The sequence below is a fragment of the Sceloporus occidentalis genome, unplaced genomic scaffold (genome assembly GCF_023333645.1).
Source record: "Sceloporus occidentalis isolate IW3139 unplaced genomic scaffold, rSceOcc1.0.p SCAF_1, whole genome shotgun sequence".
NCBI lineage: Eukaryota > Metazoa > Chordata > Lepidosauria > Squamata > Phrynosomatidae > Sceloporus > Sceloporus occidentalis.
The window spans coordinates 56,680,889-56,697,649 of NW_028316981.1; the positions used below are offsets into that span (position 1 = coordinate 56,680,889).

Consider the following 16,761-nt stretch of genomic DNA (forward strand, 5'->3'; position numbering starts at 1 on the left):
AGCTTCTCCTTTCCACTGTATAACAAACTCCAGGAGACACATGGTCACTTCCACCTAATGATCCCACCACTTGCACCCCATTAACCAAGTCATCCTTGTTGGTTAAGATCAGATCTAAAATAGCTGACCCCCTTGTTGCCTCTTCCACCTTTTGGACCATGAAATTGTCTTCGAGGCAAGTGAGGAATTTACCAAACCTTATAGTTTTGGCTGAGTTTGACTTCCAGCAAATATCAGGGTAGTTGAAGTCGCCCATAATAATAATAAATAATAAAAGTTTTATTTATATACCGCCCTTCTACAAATCAGGGCGGTGCACAACAAGGTTAACAATACAACAAACTCCAACAGTACAATATACAGTTACAATATACAAAAACCATATCATAATAAAACCTAGACATATTAAAAAACATTACATCCTCATGCCCATCTAATACTGGCAGAGGAAAGGAGGGGGGGGGAGGTGAGTACACATGCCCATCACTACTACATCTCTCTTTTCTGACTGTGTGGTCATCTGTTCTAGAAAGATATCATCCAATTCCTCAGTCTGACTTGGGGGTCTGTTGTAAACTCCCACCATAACATCCTTGTTGTTTCCCTCCCCTTTAATTTTTATCCAGATGCTCTCCACCTGGCTTCCATGATTGATGTCCTGGATCTCTTCACTGGTGTAAATATCTCTGACATATAGTGCTATTCTTCCTCCTTTCCTGTTTGACCTATTTCTCTTAAAAAGGTTATAGTCTTCTATTTCCACATTCCAATTATGAGACTCATCCCACTAGGTTTCAATGATGCCTATTATATCATATTTGCTTTGTTGTACTAGGAGTTTGAGTTCATCTTGCTTAACTTGCTGGGTGCCTTCCCATCATTTCTAACTTATGGCAACCCTAAAGTAAACCTATCATTGTTAATTAAAATATTTATATTTTGCCTTTCTGCCTGGCAACAGGCCTCTGAGGTGGCTGTCAGTATATAATAGGGTCCTTTTAACAGTCTGTGCTGTCACCGTATGTGGAAACAATGATGAAAAATGTCTACATCCTAGACTGCAGACAAAACACTGCACTGCAAATACTGCTAAGGGTTAGACTAGATGTGAAAGATGCAGCCATGTTTTTTAAATTACATGTCTGTCTTGCTCCCACATAAAAATAAGATGTATATAAATAGAATCGATTAAACCAAAACTAAAGCCGCATAAAGGCAGAAAACAAGAGAAACGTTTTAAAAGAGGAGAGTAGCTGGAATTACTTTGGTAAGCTGAACAGTTTTCAGTGAGCATACTTAGAATCCTCTTCTTCCAACACAAAGCTGTAAGGGAGAAGTACCTAGGGCTTTTCTCATCAAACTCCTGTAACAGTTTTGCTTGCTCAGCATTTCTGAATAGATGATGAACTGAAACTTCTGCACTTTTCAAATGGCCATCTGTCTCTGGTCTTGTCAATTATGTGCCATGCTGCTTTTGCTAATTGGCAGAGCCAAACTAGTTGCGAACGGGTTGCCATCTTTATTGTTTGTTGTCAATCCCACTGACATATATAGTGGAGCTGGGAGAGACCTTTAATTTTACAGCAAAACTGTGTCTGAGTAAGGGGAGCTGAACTCTGCCTATCACCCACTGAACTATATCACTGTAAACATTTTTTCTCCCAGCCTGATTTCAATACTAGAAGTATGGGGGGGGGGGGGGGGAACGACGACTTCCAAATGGAGTATGGTAAAATAAGATGGAGAAAACACAGAGTTCAACCTTGCTCTTTTTTGTTATAAAAATCAGAATCACCTCCATTTGACTGACTGCTTATTCATGCACAAGGTAGGCACACTAATAATAAACAAAAGCATCTCTGTCACATGTAATTTGGTCCTTGCTGTTCATCTGAGGCTTTTCTGTTCCCATTCAACAGAAGTCTTTTCCTCCTGCACACAATAATATTAAAACAGTTCTCTCTCTTGCTCCTTCTTGTGCCCTTCTTGCTAAATAGCATTACCTCTCGGTGGGAGCTGTCCATCAGGACCCCAAAAGTGCCAAACTGGGAGCAGTGGCAGCGGACATGTGTGGTGTTTCGGTACACAAGATCACAATCCCGTGCTGTCCAGAAGCCTGGGGGTTCAAGCCTGCAGTCAAAAAGAAATCCAGAAAAAAAGCCTCTATGGAAAAGAGTTTTAAAGACCATTTTTTCTTAGAGGCAGGCAATTGGCGGGGGGGGGGGGGCATGAAGGCTCAGGGCTCTACTGAATCAAGGAAATATGCTAGATAATCTTGTTTCTGCCAGCCTTGTTTTCCATGGGATAAGTTAAGTACCTCTTTTGAAGTTTCAGAAGATAATTACATAGGTCTAAATCCAACTGTTAGTTCCACTGCCTCAATGGACCCTGTTGACTTACTAAGTTCCTAATGACAGAATGGACCTACATTAGTTGAGACCAACACTTGAATTTAGGCCTCAAAATTGTACCTAAAGTAGTGCAGATGAATGAACTTTAAGAATTCAGTTGTCAGAAATCAGGCGGGCTTCAAAGATGCTCTACAGGAGACCATAGACAGAATAGTCTAGCAATATATAAACACCATATTATATTTGTTCTGGATGTTACATATTAATATGATTTTGTTGTGATAATATTCGTATACACTACTGAGAGCCTTTTGGGGCTGTAAAGCTAAAAATAAATATTTTTATTTTTATAAATAAAAACAAGAATCATTATCCTAGGTGTGACAAAAACTGAGCACCAATTTACACTTGTTTACATTATATACTGATGTATGACTAATGGCTGAATATGTAAGCTTTCTCCCATTAGAAATATGCCTGAAGTGAACTGATTGAAAAGTTGTGTTGAATATCAACATCGGAACTCCACAGATGCTTTGTGGCCTTTGGGGAGAAGGCAATCAAGTCACAGTGCAGGCAGGATAGTAACTTACTGGCTAGAACGATTCCACTGAACACAGAGGGGCTTGCTGCGGTTGGCTGTCTCAAGCAGGCGGAATTCTAGCACTAATGGCATCTCCAAAGTGCTCTGGAGAAAAGTATGGTTGCTGAACACTGACACACTCACTATGGGGGAATTCATAACAGGATTTTTGGGCAGCCTGCAAAGAGCAAAGAAACCTTCTTATTCAGTGCCACATGGCAACACAATTTCAGAATGTTTCAAGTGACAAATCAGCAACAGAGCATGATCTCTTGTCGATGACCACTAAACAAGATGTTTTTTATCCATTCTAAATAGCAAGCATCTCTAGAGGACTCAGCTGGGCTTGCATGCTTGGCAAATTGTGGAAACAAATGAGCAATTGGTGGTACCTCAGATTGCGTCGATCCACCTGGTAACGAGCAGGCAGTAGTCCTCCAAGGGTGCGGTAAATGATGAGGATGAGGATGGTTACAGCAGGCTCAGGTTCTGGAAGGGAGTGCTTTGGAGGGGAACTTTTTACAGTATCATTGGTTTCACTGTTTGCTGGTACAGAAGCTGCCATGGTTGGTGCTGGAATTCAGAAAACAAAACAGTAAGAAAACAACAGCACTGTTGATTTGCCCCATGTTTAGGTAGGATAAGGAATACAGAGATATTCAGCACTGTCACTATATTGTTTCCCAAAGGTCTTACAGTCTGACATCAGCTAGACCCAGTGAGCCCAAAAGGTCATATTCAGTTCTTTTGTAGTTACTCTTCTTTCCCTCAAAGTCCAAGAGTTGAACAACTGTGTTATGGAGTGGATCCTCCAGTGTTGAGGAAGAGTTCCTCCCAGTCAGAAAACATAAGTTTTCCCAGTCCCTTTCTTGAGCAAGGCAAAAGGCTTATTTTCTCACAAAACCTCCAAAACTTTTGGAGTGAATTAAGAGGCGTTTCCCTGAGAAAAAGAAACAGAAGATCCAGGCTGGAATTTCTGCAATGAGACATTCATCTCAGCTGTGCCCTTTCTTCATAGAACAATAAACAGTTAGGGCTACAATGTAGAAGCTAAACCAAGCATGCTGCCAATGAGCAAATGACTACTGGTTCTTTTCATATTGACCTGGAATGCTCAGAAGAGCCACTTACCTTCTATTTTGTGGGGTGTAAGGACTGAGAGGGGGAGCACTACATGGGTGTGTGGGTCCCACATAGACTGGCCACGGAAGAGCGTGCTGTGATAGCGAGGGTAGCGCCTCCTAAAGTGGGTGTGGTTCTCCATATGGTCAATACTGAGCACTTTGTGGAGAAAAGGGAAAGAGAGAATAGATTTGAAAGACAATAGGTTTGAGGTTTGAGAGTTGGTTTTTCAGTGCCAATACAGAGTGCCCTGGGGCCAGCAAAATGGTTCCAGTGTCTGACCACAAACACACACATTGGCTTATCTTTTTCTGTGAAGAATGTTTCATGCTTTCAGGGCCACTTTGCACACTCCTTTCCAACAGTGTAAATGTGCATAAGAAAAAAAATGTGTGGATCTATTTTTAAGTGACAACAGGTATCCTGTGGCTCATTTCAAGATTCCTGCACAAGCATAGAAAACACATATATCTTATTATTGCATGCATTAGGCAAGTGTGTATCTTTTAAAAAAATAACATGGGAAGTAGTCCCCAATTTGCATACAATGCTGAGGATGGTCAGAGTGGTATCATGTGGGTCATGATGAATATATAGCTTAATCTACTGTGCAGATGATCCATATCAGTCCATGGATCTAATCTGGATCCTAAAGTTTTTGCAGCAACAGATTGGTACAGCTGCTCCTTCCCCCCACAGTTTTGGCACTGAACTGTAAGTGGGGGTATAAAGTTCAAAGAGCAAATGCTGCATGCAAGCAATAAGCATGCAGCAATTGTGCACCAGCTTCACTGGATGAGTAATTCAGACTGGGCACCAGACTCTGGTACTATGCAATCATGGATCATTTTGCACACTGGCACACTGTCTGCATCCACAGAGTGGTCACAAACAATAAGGTACCACATTAACTGGATCCTCAGCTAATCTCAGCTAACTGGAGCCATCACCGTATGTGAACAAGCACGTGACATAGCAACCTCCTCTCAAAGCCATCATTTATCTTACTATATGTTTGAATTCCAGAGTATATGCTAGACATTGGATATTGCCTCTAACCCCCACCCCAGCTTCCAGAAATGCTCTCCCCATCCCCAGTCCCACTAACATTACAAGACTGTCTGCGACCTTCATAAGCCTGCTGTTGATAAAGCAAGGAAGGACAGCAGAAGACTCATACACAGACTCGAAAAACCTTGATCTTCAATCTCTAGCTCTACCATTCAAATTACCAGGACTGATGAAACTGTGGCATTTTACAAGTTAATGAACTACTACTCCCATGATCTCTCACCATAGGTTAAGCTGTCTGGGACTAATGGGAACTGAAATCCCATTAGTCCCAGACAGCCTAACCTATGGTGAGAGATCATGGGAGTAGTAGTTCATTAACTTGTAAAATGCCACAGTTCTCTAGCTCTGCAACCAGGGCCACAGGTTCTCTAGCTCTGCAACCAATTTTGACCTATAGACCAAGCTCATGCAATGTCCTATCTTTGGCTGGTACAGAAGCAAGACAACTGGTACAGAAGCAAGACAATCTCATGCAGACCTTTGGGGTGCTAGATCAGTTAACACTTCAGAGCTATTCACCAAAACTACCAACCCAAACAATGTTTATACTTACCAATATTGGGGGTCACCACACCAACTGGATTGAGGTAGGTGAGTTTCATGTTGCTAGCCAGGGTGCTTGTATACTCTCTCAGCTGCTCCATCAGACCTGCACTGCCATGACTGTTCTGCAGCAATGTGTCCCAGTGCTCATGGTTCTCTAAGGTCAGCACTGAGCTACCAGCTCGCAACAAGTTCTACAGAAGTAAGAGGTAGAACTTCAGAAGACTTGAAGCTATATAAAATCCTCCATCCTTTTAAATCAATACCAAACGCCTTTGGAAAGCTGTGGATACCATTTGGTATCTTATATATTACATTTATATCTTTTCCCCATAATAATGGGATTCGCATGCAGTTTCCCAACCAGGCACTGGCTAAAATTTATTTGCCTCACTATGGTGGCTCCATCACATATCTTCCTGTCTTTTATAAACTGGCAATAAAAAGAAGCTGGAAATCTTGTGGTTTTTTTTTTTAATGGTTTCTGAAATTCTGGTCCAGGGCTTTAACTGCCATGGCCCAATGCTGGGGAATTCTGGGAACTGCAGTTTTGTGAGACAGCCTTTTTTGTCAGACAGCTCTGGTTCCACAATAAACTACAATTCCCAGGATTCCCTAGCACTGAGCTAGGGCAGTAAAAGCAGTCTCAAGATGGATTATTTCTGCAGTTTTGGAAGCCTGTTTCTTTTCCAAGGCTTTCAGACTTGAAATCTTTTAGATCTCTTGCTCAAATGATTTTTAATTCTGTTAATTTTACTTTGGGTTTTATCCTATTGCTTTATTATTTATTGCTTTATTACAGATCTGCTGTTTCCCTTCTTTATACAGTTTTATAACTTTTTTTATGGCCAACCACATTGATAGTTTTATTTTCTTTATTTTTATTTTCCAGTGATTCCCACATGGAATTTGCCCTTTTCACTACACATTTGTTCAAAGTTTTCAGTCGACCTCTCCCTACATTTCTGAGTTTCCATTTTCAGTTGATTGTTGTCAGCTCAGAACCCATCAAAGCACATGTGAAGTTGAGGGCAAAACTCTCCAAACAGAGGCTGGGCTGCTGTCTCTCACAGCTGCTCTGGCTCTGGCTTTCCTGTATTGTTCTGATGTTGTTTTTTTCATGGTGTTGACTGCAGTAGGCATACACAGGTGATTCCCCATATGCATCACTTTATGCTCACTTCCAATGGATTTTATTTTTCCATGTTATTGGACTGCCTTGTTCCATGGGGAGAGGTGGAATAATAATAATCAACCCAGCCAGAAAAATTGATAAGAGGGAAGATCTGACATGGCAGGGTAGGGACATACACATTCCAGCAACCTAACCCCCCCCCCCCTTTATCCGTTTTCATGGAATGCTCTGTCAAAAACAGTGCCTCACCTCATTGAAATGGGCGTCCTGGGTGGCTGTCAGACCAAAGCCATGCTGCCTGCTCTCAAATGCCATCAAGTGGGAGAGCAAGCGATAGGTGATGTGAACATCATTGCCAAAGTAGCGTTCCATCTCATCTGTCACTGCTCGTAGCTGGTGGGCCAGCTTCTTGGCTTCTATGGTGTTCAATTCTGTCTCATTTCTTTCCAGACCCTCCAGCTACCAATACAGAAAACATGGATGATGATCAGGCAGCACTTCCCAGAATGGAAATTTTAAGAGGCACAAATAAATTGAGAGAAATGAGAAACTCCCCACCTGCAAAATGATTATTGGGTGAAACAACAATCTTGTATAGAAATCAACAATTTTAAATGAAAGTTCTGAAACAATTTCAAGAACCTGCCTTGTCTATTTGCTGATGAAAGTAGCTAAGTATACAGGCCACTAGAATACTGGACTTTGCTATAAATCATTGTTGGAACACAATGGAGAGCAAAACTGTTACCAACAGGGAAAAATCATTGTGTCAATGGCCAAGAGCTAGCAATTATTTTCTTAATCAGGAAATCATATCTCAGCATTTTGTTTACCCATGAGGAAAGTAACATCTGGTCAACAGATGGTTCTGAGGTTTGATACTCTCCACCCCTGAAATCATTATTGGATGAAACAATGATTTCATGTAGAAACTAACAATTTTAAATGAAAGTTCTGAAACTGTTGCAAGAGCCTGCCTTATCTATATGCTCCTTTAATAATTTTCTGAATTTAACATCACATCTTCCTCCACCACCACCTTTCTCTTTTTCAATATTGGTATTTGAAAGAGCCATACAAATATAAGATGGACCTCCTAACACTTAATAAATTTGCTGTACTTAAGGCACATGATGTTTCCCCCCTTCAGTCTGTACTTTTCATTTTGAACATATTTTGATTTAGTTTAGTTTTAGCTTACTAGCTTAATTATATTGCAACAGTTCATATATGTTTGTTTTAGTCACATATAAAACATGTTTTTTTTTATGTTTAATAAAAAGATTTTAAAAATAAAATAATAAAAATAACAAATTTGATGGGCTGACAAATGATGCAAGTAGTGCTAGCATTAAACCTTTAAGGGATGCTTCTCCCTTATGATTAGGGCAATACTGATCCAGTGTGTCAGTTTACTTATATACAAGATGTATAGGCAGGAGGAGCCTTCCTGCAGAAGGGAATGGGGAAGAGGCCATGCTCTCTGGTTTCCTAATTTCTGGATAGCTGTCTCTTCCAATAACATGTAACACAACATTGGTGAAACTGATATGACTAAATGGGGCACTGGACTTTATTCAGTTACAATCCTGTTGGGAATCTTTCCAATACTTAGGCTAGTTATTTTTAGTCAGAAGTTCTCAAGCACTGGCATACCTGATGCTTCAGAAGTTACAGTTTCACAGAAAGGAAATGTGAGTATGAAGCTGGTTAATGATCACAAATGCTAAGGCTGCATTTTTAGCATATCCTATCTGCCTAAGTCACTATTCTGTACATGACTCTACTTGGTTGATTTCACAGATCTAGAAAAAAACATAAGATATAGGCCTGAAGTCTACACAGGTCTTAACTAGAAGTTGGGGCATATGTAAAAGGAGCTGTTTGCACATGCTACATCCTAGCACACATACATATGGGAGATTTCCACCTTCCTAAATTGGTGCTTTAGCACAGTGATTTCAAACTATGCTTTGGAGAAGCTGGGGCCCCTTATCATTGGATTTTTCAGTGATAAGACTGACCATCACTATTAATCTTCCCCAATTTTCCCTCTAAAATGTGCAGGTGCAAGATATTGTCATCCTCAGTTGTATTCTCCAGTCATTTGGGCCAAAAGAGATTCCTGGACACTGGATTCCTCACACACAATATGCAGTCTTCTGGACATTGGTATTCATGAACTAAGCATGCACATAATGTGTAGGCATGACATGGCAGTTGCTTGCAGGTTTCTTGACAGAGAAATCAATTTGAGACATGTTGAAAGCTTAGCAATAATACATAATATTGTAGCTTGGCACAAATATAGAAGACTTAAGAAATGAACTGAAATCAATCACTGTTCAGACTGTACATCACATATGAAGCCCATCAAGCCCAGATGTGCAGACATATAGCATATCATTGTAAGCTTTTCACAGTGCGCTGTCAGGTACACTTGAGAAGCACCACAACAGCCACCCAAAAAAGCACTCCTGGATACACAGAGAGAGGCTTACCAAGGCTGAGAGCTCCTTGAAGGATGGTGAAGTGCAGTTGAACAGATCTGGTTCCAGCCAGCCTCTTTCCTCACTGCACTGTCGGATGGCTGCACCTGATGAGGAAGAGTGTCAAGTTAGACATCAAGAGCCTAAAATGGTCATTCCCCCATTGCTGCTCTCCAGGAGAAGGCTGCCAGGATGACAGCACCATGCCAAATCGGATGCACTGAACAAAGTGTTGTTGGCAATACTACTGACATTGAAGACCAGCACCAGTGAGGGAATAGATTCAGAGGAGATTGCATACAGCCTTTGTGTCATTAGCAGCTACAAGCAATTTGCTATGCTAACAATCCTGATTCCATCTCCACTAATTAGAGTTTTGTGGAAGCTCCTTCAAGTGCTATGATTATTATTTCCAAGTTGGGAAAGTCATGTAGAAAGGAATTCATTAGTCAGAGATTCTCTGTAATGTGTCCAACATGTCACATGGCATGATAGTTGCTACATGAGTGAATGAATAATAAGAGAACAGCAAATGTCATGTTATGTGAAACTATGGGACTATGCAGACCGCCCCTAAAGGGTAGCCTGCAGCAGCCTTTAAAGGCTCCGGATTGGGGCCATGGCAACTGCATGTTGCAGCCCCAAACTAGTCTTTCCAGCGTGCAAAAAGGAGCAGCAAAAAGTGGCTCCTTTTTGGGTCCTGGAAAGGGCAAGATAGCATGGTGCTGCAGCTTTAAGGTGCTCCTTTGGCACTGCATCGTGTGGACACAGCACCAGAGGAGCACCGTGATGCCACTCGCCATGTGGAGCGGCACACTGCTTCATGCCAGCCTGAAAGTGGAGTTGGGGCATGCATCATGTAGACATCATACCCTGGTTCCACTCTCAGGCCAGCCTTTATGGCTTGTGCGCACAGTGGTGCTAAAATCCACGTCAACGTCTTTCTGAAAGATTATATCAGTCACTCAAGTTCAGGAGGAAAGACAAACACACAGTTACTGGAAACTAGAATCATTGTGAAATTTAAATTTAATTGACAAATGTATCTCTTTGTCAGCCCTTTCCATTTCTTTGTACATACTCAGGAGGGGCCCAAGTCATGGATGCTAAAATTCCTAAGGTTACAAAAGAGGCAGAAAAGTGGGAGAGGCTTCTTATCATAGTTTAAAGTGGGAAGTGAAGAAAAACAGGAGCACCACAGTTCCCTTTTGGGGTAACAGTAATGATCCTGGCAGTGCCAGGTAAACTTCAGCATATATGTAGACATATATGTGTACAGTAATCCTAAAGGCTAGAGACATAGGACTTTATCACAAGAGGCAGTAAATTGCAATAGCTGATTAATAGCATCTTTTGCTGGGACTTATCACAGGAAATCACCTCTTTTTTGTTGTTATCTCGGGAGGTCATTTGGCAGGCATTTCTTTTCATTCATGCTCTGTGAATGACCTCCCTCCCCCCTTCTGTGCTGCTAGCATTTGTTGTGCAATAAATAAATTCTGCTTTAATCCCAATTTTGGGTAGTCAGTGGGCAGGCTTTTGGTCTTTCTTGCTCTTTGCTTGCCAGTGACCAGAGAAGAGGAAATTCTTGACTTGAGTAGACTAGGGAAATTGCTGTATGACGGTGCTTTTGCACTGTAATTATGCAATTCCTTTAACGTGATTATAATGGTAACAATAACACTATTAATGCATTTATTTCTGCATTACCTATCAATAGCATGATAGTCTTTGTTTTGTTATGAATGTTTCTGGTCTCTGTTTTCCGCACAATCCACATGATGCCAGTCTCCATTCTCTTTTCTTCCTGGTATGCACATGTATTTTTTAACTTCTAATTTTTATTTTTCTGTCAAAATCTCACAGTGATGAGATTGTGAGAGCTGTTCAACAGTGGAACACACTGCTTCAGTGTGTGTGTGTGTGTGTGGGTCTCCTTTGGAGGTCTTTAAACAGAGACTGGATGGCCATCTGTCAGGAATGCTTTGATTGAGAGTTCCTGCATGGCACAAGGGAGGGTAAGACTGGATGGCGCTTGGGGTCTCTTCCAATTAGGATTCTAGACCTGTAATCAAGAGAGTCTTTCGGCAACTCATTTCCAATGATTCATGATTTTAGAGTTCCATGCTGCTGTTTTAATTTTGGAATCTACTTATTGCAACCCAAACTCTATTATCTGGACTATGATAATTACCAGAAATATACATAAATAAGTACATTAACACCTCACCAGCCTTTTCTTTACTAAACTGGAAGATTCTTGATGTAACAGAAGCAGGGTGAAGGATTCATGACACGTACCCGTACCACATTGACTTCACAATAATACCTCTGTAGCACTAAAATCCGCACATGCTTAAGTGCATGAATGTAGTGATATTGGTAGTTACTGACATGTTAATGTCATTAATGCAAAATTGCACAATAATAATGGTATGACAATGAATCAGCGATGGATCAGTGTCAACAATGTGTGAAAAGGAGAGGAATCGTATGTTGTAATTCCACTTCAATTCCATCACTAGCACCTCATGTGGTAATCTGCTAGATTAATCATTGGCAGAGTAATCATTTTAATTTAAGTGATTAATCTATCCTGAACCAGGAAGTCTCTCCCCCCCCACCCCAGGAAAAAATTTTTTAAAAGATAAAACTCATTTTAATCCATATTGCTTTGGGGGGAGGGGCGGCTGTGTGTACGTGCCGAACTAGGCACACACTGTGCAGTACTGGATGGTACAGGATAGGAAGTGCCAAATGCTACATGGGATAAGATATTAGTGTGAATGAAGGCTACAATGCCAGATAGAACAGAAGGAGCAATAAAGAAGAAAGTAGTCCTGATTGCATAGTCCTTTTGAAAACAATGTGGTTTTAGTAAGAGAAGAGCCTGGTGTGATAAAGTCCTTAACATAAACCACAGGATGCAGCACTATAGCTCAAGATTCTGCCATTGGTGGAACAATCATTGCCATGCATTTGAAGGTCACCAAGATCACCAAAGCCAACAGTCTACACTATCAATGTCTATACAAAAGCTATATAGCTATCTAGCAGGAACATTAAGGTATCCTTAAAGCTACTATCCATATCACAAACAGCACCAGCACTATGGTTAACATGTCCTGCAACATCCTCACCAGTAGGCCTAGAAATGTGTTCAGCAATGACCTAAACAGGAAAGACATGAGCAAGGTAATAACAGCTGTGATCCCTTATGATTCCAGGCATAGTAGATCATTATTGTTGCTATATGAAAAGAAAAGAGTGACATACTGCCAGGGCTAGTATTACACATTTAATTTATTAAGTCCCATCACTGGTACAACCCAAACTTCTTGTCTCATGATTCAACTGCCTACTCTTTTCTTTATTGGTAGAAAGTGGCCCTCTGAGCTTCTTCATACATTATTTTTTCAGAGGTATACGAACAGTGTTTAAGCATACAAGTTAAAATGTTATATGGGACTGCAATGATAAACAGTTGCAAACACTAATATTTAAATGCACTTGCCCGGTAAGCCAGTATTGATCACAACGTATGCAGTGACTAAAAGACAATCCCTGCTTTAACTTCCTTAACCAATTGAATGCAAAAGAAATAATACACCAGACAGCAGTTAGCCCCATTTCATGTTCTCACTAGCTTTCTTCACCAAGTAATGTATCTTGTAATATCACATTTCTGACCAAGGGTCATGATTTGAGAAGGGAAAAAATGAACATCCCACAGCAATGCAAAACCAGAGCTTGGTTCGTTATTTTTAAAAAGTAATTTGATACACCTTGCTCATTGTTTTTCATTGTAACTCACTGACATGACTTATTGCCCCTTATCTGAAGAGCAATGTGTTACAAGCATATTGTTTTAAAGTTATTTATAAAAAATACACATTAAAAATACAAAAATGGTCCCAAATGACCTCCAAAGGCAACATTTTAGAATGCTGTTCATTACACCCCCGCCCCCAAAGGTAACAGTGCTAACCAGCTGTGATGTCACTTTTTAAAATTAACATATTTGGTATTGTCATTACCCCCAAAAGCAATGTGTTGCAGGTAATATTCTTACTTGCAACACATTAATTCCAAGTTCTATGCAAAATACAACATCCATTGGGTTGGAGCACAAAAATTCTCCAGTCTATTAGGTTACACCAAATCCACAAAGGAGTATGAAGGCAACAAGCATAAGCATAAGCAGGTGTATGTGACAGTGGGTAATTTCTGCAGGTTAGTTTTTGGTGAAAAGGTAAAGACGCTGAAGGTCAGACAGGTTGACAAGGAAGAAATCAAGACTCAGGCAAGGCATTTTAATAGAACCAGCAGACCTTCCAACATCTGGGGGAAAGTGTGGGATCTGGAGGTGGCAAGAAGCAGGGAATGGATAAGCCACATGGAGCAGCCCTGAGAAAGCAGGAGGGAGGGAAGGGAAAGCAACAGGCCTTACCTGCACCTCGCAAACCTGAGTAGGAGGAAGAGAGAAATGTAGAGAAAAGACAACATTAAAAGCTCTGTGCATGTATCCTGGGGGGTGGGCAGTAAGGATCTCTGCTGAAAAGAAACTGCACAAGACCTTCCTGTTTTGATGTACCAATACAGAGTTTTAAGTTAGAACTAGATCCCAAGTATCTATGAATTCAATATAGGCTAAGTGTAATTTTTTCCTACTGGTAAACATAGAGATGTAGGATGGCTACAGTTATGGTGGGCTAATAGGCCAAGCTTTCCAAATGCCATGGCAGGAGTCATTCAGCACCACACAGGAATCCACTGAACCATCAGAGGACCAGCCTTAGAACAGCACCCAAATTTTATTGCTAAGAAAAAGTGACATATACGTTTCTTTGGGCTTGATTTGGAATAGATCCATGCTTAAAATGAACCAATTTGGAATGAGACACTTTCTTTTAAAAATTTGATCCTATTTTGAGATGTTTGAGATGTCATCATGGTCCCAGTGATACAATCAAGAACACAGCGAGGTTTAGAACAGCATGTGGTGGCAACAGCATTGGGGTGCTGGGAAGTTTCTGATTCCATACCTTACCAGTGGGCCACATGAGTGTCTTTTTGGCATACTGAAAGTGAGGTGATGTCACTTTCACGTTTGGCCTATTTGGAACTCTTTTTTCAGAGTCATTTTGGGGCAGGGGCTAGTAGTGAGAAGTGAATCTAGAAAAACAACCACTTGGGGGCAGTTTTGTGCCATTTCTGAATATTTTGCAGCAAAAATGCCCCAATATTTATTTAATTATTTGGTGTGACAACTTATGGATGTCTAGAAGGCTATTAAAAAAGGACTTGGAGCCACAGGCTGCCCTTTCTCCATGCTTACTTTAGCAAGCCATCACCTTTAGCTGGCAGTAAAAAAATGTCTGATACTTTTTGCTTTAATTAAGCCTGGACTTCTACAGAACAATGCCCTAAGGCTTAGGCTATCTGGATGTTCATACTTCAAACCAGCCATTTCTGAACCTGGATGCTGCACTAACACAATTCCCGTTTACTTGTCATAACCACTCTATCCTTCCCTTGCCTGGACAATGAACATGTTTGTTTCTACTTCATCAGCTTTCTTTCTTTCTTTCTTTCTTTCTCTATCACATTTACATCTTGCCTTTCTCCTTAGATGACATTCAAGGCGGTTCTACATATCTGAAAATCATATTGCTAATGGCTCCAAGTGATCAGCTAGGATAGGGCTAAAAGAATAAGCCATAAAGATAAGGAATGCCTTAGCAGAAGAGGTATATCAGCTTTTTCAGTATGCTGAAATCAAAGAGTATAGGTATTAACACATTGTTCACAAACACATGTTCCTGTCAGTAGAAAACACTTACCCAGTGAACCTTTGGGACAAGGCACTACAGCTGGTAAGCCAAACTTGGTTTGAGGCCACCACACTCCAGCTTTGAGAGACTTAGGACAGGCATCATAGAGTACTGTAACACCAAACACAAAAACATAGTCACTTGAAGTCTAAGGGGGGGGGGGTCTTGTTGTTCCCAACTAAGATGAGACAGAGAGATCTTCCAAAGACTGCAAAGGATCTCTCAGAACTGACCAACATGGATTTGAAAAACTCTGCATAAAATTATATTTCACTGAGATTAAAAAAACATATTATTTACAGTAAACTGATACTTGATATGAAGCCAAGTAATTTTATCTACCCACCTCCTAACTTATTAGAGGAAGATTATTCAAGTAATAAAATAAATGTTTAGATATGAACTTCTGAAGGGATCCATTAATTTTAGTTGAAAATCATGTGCGGGGCATGAATGAATTATTGATATGGAATTTACATACATTTAGGGCCAGAATTAGTACACTAGTTGGATAGAAGAAACAGGGAAATTCTATGGCTAACTAATGCGGGTGGGGTTTCAAGATAATCATTATGTCACTGAACAAGAAAAACTACAGGAACACTAGATTATTGAAACCAGATAATGAGTAATGACTCAATACAGACTTATTCTATGCTGTGTTTACTGTGAGCATTTTAATGCTGATTACTGTATCTACTATTTAATAAGAGAGATTAACAAGGATATGACCATCAAGAAGTATTAGGGTTTAACATTAAGCTCCCATTTTCCACCAGGACTAGCCTCTTGAATGAAATTCAATCCAGGCTATTACATTTGCCCATACTTATGTGCCATAGGTATTGCATAGTAAGAGGAGACATAACTATGTTCTTGGTTGTTGTTGCTGTGTGGCTTGAAGTCATTTCTGATTACCCTAAGGCAACCCTATCGGGGTTCTCTGGGCAAGATTTTTTCAGAAGAGGTTTGTCATTGTCTTCTCCTAAGGATGAGACAATGGGACTTGTCCAAGGCCACTCAGTGAGTTTCCATGGCCAAGTAGGGATTTGAACCCTGGTCTCTAAGTTGACTCAAATATACTCCTTCTAAATAAGTGTCAAAAAGCTGCCATCTCCCATAATTCTTTCTTTTGACATATAATGTTATCCATTGCTTCAGAATATTAGAAGTGCAGTTTCTTGTTCCAGTGAAAGCCTGGCTATGAGGCCTAGGCTGACAGAGTAAGCATCTCAGTTTGATAGTAGAGAGGACCCTATCCCCCAGAATAGTTTAAAAACACACCTGTAAAGAAAAGCCCAGGTAGAGAGAAGGCACCACGTCTCCTTCTTTGGAGGTTTTTAAACAGAAGCTGGATGGCAATCTGTCCTGGGGTGCTTTGATTGTGTGTTCCTGCATGGCAGGGGGTTGGACTGGGTGGCCCTTGAGGTCTCTTTCAACTCTATGTTTCTATGTTTCTATATCTCTAAATGGAGAGGGGAGAGATGTTTCCCTGATCAGGCCATGAGCTGCCAGTGCTCTTCTGACCCCCTCAGCTGGTACTCACCTTGGCAGCCACTGGAAGTCACCTCTGCAAAGGGGCTGTCACAGCTGTTACACTGTCTTCCAATCACACCTGGTCTGCAGTGGC

The 16,761-nt window shown here is 40.8% G+C and overlaps 1 protein-coding gene across 1 annotated transcript in view; it reads right to left on the reverse strand.

Annotated features, from left to right (window-relative positions):
- LOC149321439 (cadherin EGF LAG seven-pass G-type receptor 3-like) overlaps positions 1 to 16,761 on the reverse strand; it is a 107,047-nt gene that overhangs the window by 25,200 nt on the left and 65,086 nt on the right. The window contains exons 15-24 of the mRNA XM_089521649.1: positions 16,678 to 16,761; positions 15,141 to 15,242; positions 13,748 to 13,762; positions 9,310 to 9,404; positions 7,058 to 7,267; positions 5,684 to 5,867; positions 4,066 to 4,215; positions 3,327 to 3,507; positions 2,945 to 3,112; positions 2,004 to 2,130 (exon numbers count right to left, since the gene is read on the reverse strand). The exon at positions 16,678 to 16,761 is cut by the window's right edge and continues 100 nt beyond it. Of these exons, the coding sequence (XP_089377775.1) occupies positions 2,004 to 2,130; positions 2,945 to 3,112; positions 3,327 to 3,507; positions 4,066 to 4,215; positions 5,684 to 5,867; positions 7,058 to 7,267; positions 9,310 to 9,404; positions 13,748 to 13,762; positions 15,141 to 15,242; positions 16,678 to 16,761 (1,316 nt within the window). The remainder of the gene's footprint in view (positions 1 to 2,003; positions 2,131 to 2,944; positions 3,113 to 3,326; positions 3,508 to 4,065; positions 4,216 to 5,683; positions 5,868 to 7,057; positions 7,268 to 9,309; positions 9,405 to 13,747; positions 13,763 to 15,140; positions 15,243 to 16,677) is intronic.